The sequence below is a fragment of the Chenopodium album genome, chromosome 5 (assembly GCF_948465745.1).
Source record: "Chenopodium album chromosome 5, dcCheAlbu1.1, whole genome shotgun sequence".
Classification (NCBI taxonomy): domain Eukaryota; kingdom Viridiplantae; phylum Streptophyta; class Magnoliopsida; order Caryophyllales; family Amaranthaceae; genus Chenopodium; species Chenopodium album.
Window position 1 is genome coordinate 75,298,442 of NC_137838.1, and position 9,678 is coordinate 75,308,119.

The following is a 9,678-nucleotide window of genomic DNA, read 5'->3' on the forward strand; positions in this document are numbered from 1 at the left end:
CGTTCAATCTCACCAAATTCAGTCTAGGATGCGTATAGTTGGTTAGTTATCCTTACGTTGATGTGCCTCGTGATCTCTTTTAAGGATAAGGAGGATAAGTGCAAACCACAAAATTCAATAAAAAATGCTAAAACTCGATTTTGGTTTGCCAATGACAATTACAGTGTTGAAAAGCTTTTTAAAAAAATTATAAATTACATATCTATTACAGGAGCAACGACTCGGGGCAACGCTCGGACTACTAACTAGTGAAGGTTAATAGAAAGAAAGAAATTATTGTGGTGAATAGTGTTAAACAAAAAAAAAAAAGTAGATATAATGCTAGTTTTATTTGGAGGTTAAGACTTTCCAACCCTCTCTTTTAATTATATTATAGGTCGTGTTTAGTGAAAAGTTGAAAGCTAAAACTGATTGTGTAATTAGCTGGTTGTATTAATTGATTTGACTAACTTATTGTATTAGCAAGCTTGTATAAAGGTGTTTGGTAAATAGTTGATTGTTTAAAGTTGTTTTAGACTTTGATTATGTGAAATAACCAATAAATTAATTGTAAGGGTAGGTAATTGTCGTTGGATTTTAATTTAAAAGAGGATATAAGTGTCATTATTTCATCGTAAGATATTGAATAAGCTAATGGAAAAAGCTTTAAAAGAGCTTTGAGAAAAAGAGCTTATACAGTATGTGTTATGGTGGAATGGGCTAAAAAAGCTTCCCACCAAACACATTTAATTAGCTTATTTAATAGCTAATAAGATAATGTTGATCAAATAAACTAATTTTGCTCAAATAAGGTAGTTACCGAATAACATCAAATATGCTAGTATGCTACTACTAGCTTCCCTACATTTTATAAAGTACTTTCTACGTATCCTTTTAGTTGACACGTTTCTTTAGTCACGTTTGCCAATACACTACTTCAATCGTTAATATCTTTAATTATCGAAAAACAAAAATTATAAAAAGTCGATGTTTTGAAAATATATCCCGCTACGAATCTAATAAGACCCCATATAATTTTATTTTTCATTACGTGTAAATCACAAAATACGGTCAAAATGAAGAGTGTGAATAGTGTTAAAGTCAAAACGTGTCAACTAAAAAAACAGAGGAAGTATGAGATAACTCTTATGAATTGTGTTTGGACAATTATATTCACTTAAATGTTTATGTACCCCTACTAATGTTACTCGTAATTGATTTTTTTTTATAAGAACAGTGTACAAACATGTATACCCCTAAATACATTTGTTTACATACTCCGTATTTGCCTTTTATTAATGTTGTCAACAACTAAATTTGTCACATATGATTAAACGGAAAGAGCTCCCCAAACATGACTAACTATAGTGTGCATCGCACACGTTAGCCGGTTAGCCTATCTCTTTTAGTAGAATTTGTTGACCTATTAAGATCTCGAATCAAACCCGAACTCAACTCGAGCTTGTTTAGCCAAACTTTGAGTCTTTGACAGCCGAGTATCAAGCAGTTTGCGAGTAAGCTTGGCTCGTTAACACGCCTAGCTGGCTAGCTCCACAAATAAACTCTCCCCTAGTCCCCTCATTTTCCCCCAAATTGAAATAGAAATTGAAATTGGAAACCCTAGCCTTTCAATCTCATGGAAATTCTTCCAACAGACGTAGTAATCAACATACTATCTCGATTACCAGTGAAATCTCTGCTACGATTCAAATGCGTCTGCAAATCATGGAGAACCCTAATCAACACTCCATCATTCACAAATCTTCATCTCTCAAATTCTCTCTCCTCCAACTCCAATCGTCTCCTCATCGTCTCCACCATCAGCAACAATCTCTACTCCTTCGACCTCGATTCTCCAGAATCCCCTGCTATACAGCTGCAAATCCCCCAAATTTTCGACCCATGTTTCAATAATCAAGTGTTAAAATCCAAACAAGTTCGCCATAAGTTCGATAACAAAGTGATCAAATTTGGTGGTTCTTGTAATGGTCTGTTATGTCTTTACAATTCTGATTGTTGCGCGGCTTTGCTTAATCCATTTACACAATTTTACAAGATAATTCCTGGAATAGTGGGTCTGGGTTTTGAATATTTTGATTCTTTGAATTGTGATTATAAAGTTATTAGAACAAGTGGTGTAAAAACTATGGTTTATAGCTTGAACGATGATTCATGGAAATGTTGTACTAATTTTAAGTTTGATGATTGTGATGAATTTTATGTTGATCAAGATAGGTGTAATTCTGGTGTACTTGTACACAACCATTTGCTGCATTGGATCATGTTTTCGCGGTTGTTGCCAGACAAAGCTCCAGCGATTAGTTGTTTTAATGTTTGCCGGATAGTGTAATTGAGAAGTACAATGAATATTGTATTCTAAAACTGAGGGTATTGGATGATTGTCTATGTCTGTTTATGTTTACAAATGAGGTCAGTCTTAGACTTGGTTCGTATAATGTATGGATCATGAAGGAGTATGGGGTGGCCAAGTCGTGGGTTGAGTTATCTGGTATTTCTGACTGGGTGACGAATGATGAGAAATATTATTATTGCGGTTTTCTTCCACCCATTGCTTTCTGTAAGGAAAGACAAGAGATCTTATTGAACCAACCTGATCCCTGGTACGATACTGCTAGATTTTACTGGTTTAACTTACAAGAGAAAACAGTCAGAGATGCTAGAATGCAGGGGATACCAGAGTATACTGGGATGGTTGTGTCTTGGGGAAGTGTTGTTAGCATTAGTGGCGGCGTGCAAATTGGTAAAGAGGACCAAGATGGACCAAACCTGGTATAATATTATTACACAACAACTCTTTATTATCTGATTCATAAAATTGTTAGCTACTTTGAGGTCTTTGACATTTATGCAGGCAACAATTTGCTTAGGATGAATTGTTTAGCCTTTTTTTGTTGCTTTCCAGTAGACATCTAATAAGCTTAATACCAGTAACATTTTATCTGCTGCTGTTGATTGCATGAACCTCCCTGGTTATAGGTTAGATAACTAAAGAATCAGCCTTTCATTAGTATTGGTTACAGTCCTTACAGCAGGCTAGATAACTAAAATAATGGTTAATGTTGTGCGTTAGCTAACATGAATGTCAAAATTATATAACCTGAAATAAAAACCAAGGAAGTAATAATTAGCAAATCCTTAATCTTGCTTTGTGTAAAATATACACTGTATCAAGTTTAATTTCAATTATTTTCAGTCGTTAAAGGCTTAAAGCTATATTGATGGTTATGCTCTTACAAAATTACCTCCTAGGGTGACACTTGGGGGTGATCCATGATAGTCTGAGATTTGAATGTTAGTGCCAAAGAAGTGGTCACTTGTATTGCTATCCTACTATAGACTTTTTTTTAAAGTAACAAGTAACGGTACCAGAATCCTGATATGGAGCTAGACATGTATTGTTTTGTAACTTGTGAGTCATAAGACTCATAACCTCATAAATTATATCCGTTTATAAGAATGATGATAATAAACTTGTTATAATCATACAGTATCTAGCAAAGATGGAGCCAGATGGGGCTTTGGGGGGTGTCTTACAAGCTAAAACAACATAAGTGAATAATCAATAATGGTGGTGTTAGTTTACCTTTGCTCTCTTGTTTTGGTTCGCTTGTTATTTGTTATTTTGAACTGCCATCGTATCTTGTGGATTTTCCACTATAAATTTTGAGAATAATGTCTTCAACTTGGGTTCTGCTGCTGACAACTCTCTTTTTGAATGTGCAGTGATCAACCATCAACCAGCAATGCCAAAAATCTTATTGGTATGTGAAGCTTAATTTGAGTATGTAGTCTAGATCTGATTGTGTGTAAAGCAATGAATCTTAATTTGAGTATGCGATCTGGATGTACATGTAATTAAGACATTTCGCAAGTATTAAGAATGTTGTATTCAACTTGCAAATTCTCTCCCACTGAATACCTAAGTAGAACTTCATGTGAGATATTCTTTTTGGTAGTCAACCAAATGATCGCGTAGTGTTTCTATTTGTTTTAAATGTATGTAAGGTATTTTGGTGAGATCGTCTAACATACACTTTTAGTGAGATTGAGTGCTACGTCAGGTCGTTAGCCAATTTGTGCTTTTGACTTTTACATGCATGTTGCCTGTAAGAAGTGTTGGGAATATGCATATCTCAAGTCCCACACGGAAGAAATAAAGAGGAGAAGAGCTCCTTATTAATGAGATGTCTCTACACTAGTATAAGGCCTTTTGGAAAGGAGCCCAAAGCGGTCAATATTGTACTAGTGTGCGTATGAGCATCCATTGGCAGCCTAACAAGAAGTATTTTAGGGGGCGTTTGGTTTGCAGAGTGGTATGGGGTTGGAATCAGGAATGGGTTAAGGTGGTAACGGGTTGAAATTTGATACTTAATACCATGTGTTTGGTTTGGAATATCTCACTAGCCTCTCCTTTTATTTGATACCTTAGGAATGGAATGAGCCAAACCCACCTTGCCCCAAAGGTTTCTAAACCCTATACTTCATGGATTTGAAATATGGGTTTGAAATTCATACTTTTAACAACCAAACATATGGTATGGGTTTTAATCATTCTAAGCCCATACCTCATACCTATATTCCATGAACCAAACGTCCCCTTAATCTTCTGCCCTTCTTTCCTATCAATCATGTTGCTTGCCGGAGTCTATCATCGTGGTAGTCTGAATTTTAATATCTTAGGCTTGAAAATTGAAATCGATAGTGCAGTAATTTCATGTCTGCACATGTGTTTATCCTGTTGGAAAAAAAGGCCAAATGTGACATAATTGAAGTGAAGATCATGCAGATATTGTGAATTTCTGACTCATTGAAGTATCAGTGAAGTTTAAACTTTTGCTCCTCTCCGTTTCTTGGGGTTTCATCATCTGAATTTGTAATGTGTGATATGGAATATGGGTTTGGCTATAATCCTTATTGCTATTTTTCTTTTAAGGAGATAAAAGTAGAAGACTATTAAGTATAAGGAGCTTTTAGTATCTAAGTCATTTAAGTAATTTCTAGGTCTATGTGATGCACATTGGTTATCATCAGCTCTGTTCCTGTTTCCCACCTTGATTTTTGGCTCCTTGTTCTTTTTACTTCCATTCTTCGTTCTTGAAATTAGAAGACTTGTGTATACGTCAACCATTTTAGCTGGTAAGTTGTCGAGGAATTGTGCTCGTGATCAGTTTGCATTATCAGCTTTAAGCCCTCCGAACATCAAGATAAGTGGGAAGAGAAAAGGGGGAAGGAAGGTAACTTTGTTGCAGTTGGTGCAATTTTTGTCGGCGATCCAGTATTGACACCTAAGTATCGGGGTTAATCTTGGTGATTTTTTAGTCATCAGCTTGTGCTGAAGTTTGATAAAAATGTTGGTTGCAATTAAAAAAATTAATAGATCAATTATAGGCTTGAAGTGCTGCAATAAAAAATAAAAATTGGAATACTAAATAAATTGCAACCTCTCATGAGTCAACCTGATCTGAGCACACGAGCAAAACCCCTAAGAGTGGAAGGGAATAGAAGAATAAGATAATTTCTTTCCCCAAGTTACCTCTAATGAGAGTTAAGATTAATCCCATAACCTCATAGTTGCGAGATAATAATTCTTACTGCTAGATGAAGTACTACTTAATTTTACTTCGTGTATATATGTGAATGTCAACGAGAATGTCAAAATCAATATGGAAAAAAAACTTTAACAGCTTCTATTTCTGTATTTAAGAAGGCCCATCAGAATTAATGAAACAATATTCATACAAGAAAAGAAAACTACAGGTACCAATTTTATCAGATGTCTCCAAAGAGAATTACTACAGGTACCAAAAGAAGGTGGTAACTCAACTAAGTGGTAAACCACTTATTTTATAATAAAACACATCGTGTTTATTCCAATACATTTTATTATGCACTAAAATATGAAAGTGAATAATTCCACAACCAACTACCAATCTTGAACATTGAATTTTTTCCACTATAAAAGGATAGAATGTATTATCTTAATTAAACTACTCTAACCTTAAAAAATAATCTGTTCAAACCTTAAACTCTTCAACACAAAAAAATGTCACCTAATACTAATATTATTATCTCTTATATCAGTGTTCTAGTTGTTGCTTCTTATGTTGCTTATGCAACTGATCCAAATCAGCTCCAAGATTTCTGCGTTGGGGTAAATAATCCTATTGATGGATGTAATGTTCTATCTCTTATTTTAAATTACTTTCATTATATTCAACAATAACTCTAAGTTTAATTTTAACACGCATATATGTCACCTAATTAATACTAATCATAATACTTTCATGCTCTTTTGTTCCTTAAATATTGCATTTCTTGCATTTTTTTTTTATTCTTGTACACTCTCTTATTATTCAACCACATATGTATTATAATTTAGACGAAATGAAAAAACGTCTTATGAAATGTTGTTAGATTGATTGGTCTCAATTTATATATACACGCGCATAATATTAATTTCTTATAATTTTAAATTTTAAGGTTGAAAGCTGAGTTGTGATAGATCTGTAAATATTCTCATGGTGCAATATTTGAAAAATAGAAGAACGAAAAAGTAAAATAATCCTCTTATCTTTTCATTTTCTTTATTTACACAATTTTAAAAATATTAGTATATGTATGTATGTAATAACAACATTAATTTCATATCTATCTTATATTATTATATTCACATATTTGATGTCTAATTTAATTATTGTAAAATTAATATAACATATTTGTCTCTTCGAAGACATCTGATAAAATTGAAACAATATGGAAATTATTATACTCCGTATCATATTTTGTAAAGCTTTTACTATTATATGATCAATGAAATTAAATTTACTTGGTAAGGGGAATGTTACAAGTACAATAATATAAATAAATCTAGTGTATTGGGTTTTGATTTTGAATTGTTTATAGATGGCTTTAAACTGTTTTGATATATTTGTACATTAGAACTAATTTTTTAACGTAAATACATGAAAGGGTGATTAACATGATTAAGTTAAGAGATGTTATTATTATTTGATCCTTAATTCGTTTTTGGGGTATGATTTTCTTAATTATTACAGTATTTGTGAACGGATTGTTTTGTAAGAATCCAATGGAGGTGACAGTGGACGACTTCCTCTTTCAAGGGCTAAATATACCAGGAAACACAGACAACCAAGTAGGCTCCAATGTCACACGAGTTACCGCGGAGAACCTTCCAGGTCTAAACACCCTTGGTATATCACTGGCTAGGATTGATGTCGCACCTTATGGTGTTAACACTCCCCACCATCATCCTCGCGCCACTGAGGTCCTTACAGTGCTTGAAGGAACCTTCTATGCTGGTTTCGTAACCTCCAACCAACCAAATGGTAATAACAAGTTATTCTCCAAGATACTTTACAAAGGAGATGTTTTCATATTTCCTCAAGGCCTCATACATTTTGAAACCAATATTGGGCGTACTCCTGCTGTTGCCCTGTCTGCGTTCAGCAGCCAAAACCCGGGTGTCGTCACAACCGCTGCAGCTACATTTGGGGCTAGTCCACCCATCCCAGTTGACGTTCTAAGCAGGGCCTTCCAACTTAGTCCTGTAATCGTAAGGAACCTTCAGTCACGCAGATTTCAATGAGCCTCTAATTAAAAAAAATTGGAGTTGAGACTGATTTTATAATAAAACGTTTGTGTGTTTTGGAATATGCTTGTCCATGTAAAATAGGACAAGTGATGTAATGATCTTTGTTTCATATGTTGTTTGATGAAGCATATCCTACTAAACTACTCTTGTTTGAATAAAGTAGTAAAATTGCGAGTTTATGAAGTGGACTAATTAAGTACTCCGTAGTAAGTACAATTCCTTTCGGCTCATATGATAGTAAGTAACTAGTTTATTCCCGTGCGTTGCACGGATTAAAAATATATTATTTGTTTAAAATAATTGTCAATATTTTTAATTCAAAAAAGTGTTTATAGTCTCATAAATTAAATTTGAAAGAAGTATTGTATTTCTATGTCTTAGAACTTAGGAAGAATTCTTAAAAAAAAAAAAAAAAAAAAAAAAAAAAAAAAAAAAAAATGATGATGTCAAAAATAGTTTTGGCTGGAAAATTTTTCATAAGAAGTTGACATGTGTCTCTTAATGATGTCAGCATGTTTTGTTTTAGTAATCAACTAGGTTAGGACCTGTGTAATAATGCACGGTGTTTATATAAAACCTCTTTATAATTTGTACATTTTAAAAATAAATCACTATTATACATGAATATAAATAAGACTTACGTACATTTTATAGTTTTATAATTTTAATTTTTTTTTATTTTCATCTAAATTATGATATAGTATCTGTTTAACGTCGTCCAATTCATAGTTCAATGTAGGTCATTTATTAGTGTGCTATTTAAACTTGTTTCAATTTTCAATGATAAATTGGTAGGTTTTAGTTGAAATGTAGAATCTTCTAATATTTAAATTTCAAAAATGTTATAAAAAAAAAAGATGACATCATCATTGTCTTTAGGCAGAATTTTTTTATATTAAGAGAGCGACAAGTGGGCAGTAGTGACGTCAGCATCTTTTATTTTAGTAATAGTTAATAGATTAGTATTATATACTCCTGGATCACGGTACTCCACTACTCCATACCCAATATACTTGAGTTATTTTGCCTAAATCTTATGTTATTTTGCTTAAAACCTTGTGTTATTTTGCTAAAATAATATGTTATTCACTTATTTACTTTAACATCATGTATAAAAAAAGCATGCATTTATTAAAATAACATGTACTTATTTAAAAAATAACATATATATAAATTGAAATAATAAGAGGTTCATATCAAAATAATATGAATTTTATAAATCTAGAGTACAACGAAAGGATCAATGTTGAAAAAAAATAACATGCAAATATAAAATAACATATACTTATTTTAGAATAACATATATATAAATTGAAATAACAAGAAGTTCATATTAAAATAACATAAATTTTATAAGGAGACCACGGTACTCCAGGAGTAGCATAGAATTTGTCGCTGACAATAGTTAATAGATATACATCACACTATGAGGTGAGGGATATGTCAAGTGGTTAGAGCTTCCCTCAAGGTTTCAAGAAATCTTGGGATCGATTCTCATCCCCCGCTCTTGTGGTTCACGTTATCAACACCAGTCTAGCCAATTGTCATCGTTAAGATTAGTGCTTAGGGAGCTTATGCAATCTTTTAAATATAAAAATATTAATATATATAAAAAATAACAGTATGAACAACAAATTTAATTAAAAGAATTCTGGACATCGCTTGGGACCAAAAACTAGTTGGTTATTTAAAAGTCTTTCGTTTAGTTGTTTTTCTACTTCTATTTATACTCTACATCAATCTTTTGCATCTGTTTTGTTTTTCTTTCACTATATTGAAAATATTTACAACCCATGTTTTGGCAAGCGCTAATTTGTTTACACATGGTTTCTCACAATTAAATAAAGTGGGTGTTTGAATTACATCCATTAATGAATATTATAACAATCTCTTTTTTGTGATTTATTTTGTGTGAATTTGTTATGGTTTTTTTTGTATGCGCGCTCCCCAATTTTGTATGTAAAACGTATTTAGTGGAAAACATTTTGTAGGGTCTGTTCACATTTCCTGAATTGAACTGATTGGAGCTGAGCTGAACTGAACTGATTGGAGCTGAATTGAACTGA

General features: G+C 32.7%; 3 protein-coding genes across 3 annotated transcripts; all 3 read left to right on the forward strand.

The window, feature by feature from the left end:
* The first annotated feature begins 1,615 nt into the window (after nucleotides 1–1,615).
* On the forward strand, nucleotides 1,616–2,329 carry LOC145633174 (F-box/kelch-repeat protein At3g06240-like). Its single transcript, XM_081685452.1, has one exon. The coding sequence runs from the start codon at nucleotides 1,616–1,618 to the stop codon at nucleotides 2,327–2,329; it is 714 nt and encodes a 237-aa protein (XP_081541578.1).
* LOC145631081 (uncharacterized) lies at nucleotides 2,078–3,967 on the forward strand. Its single transcript, XM_081683181.1, has 2 exons — nucleotides 2,078–2,769; nucleotides 3,724–3,967. Exons 1-2 carry the CDS (start codon nucleotides 2,395–2,397, stop codon nucleotides 3,724–3,726), a joined length of 378 nt encoding a protein of 125 aa, XP_081539307.1. The 5' UTR covers nucleotides 2,078–2,394; the 3' UTR covers nucleotides 3,727–3,967.
* Nucleotides 3,968–6,043: 2,076 nt separating this feature from the next.
* On the forward strand, nucleotides 6,044–7,606 carry LOC145631082 (germin-like protein). Its single transcript, XM_081683182.1, has 2 exons — nucleotides 6,044–6,173; nucleotides 7,056–7,606. Exons 1-2 carry the CDS (start codon nucleotides 6,044–6,046, stop codon nucleotides 7,604–7,606), a joined length of 681 nt encoding a protein of 226 aa, XP_081539308.1.
* Nucleotides 7,607–9,678: the final 2,072 nt, after the last annotated feature.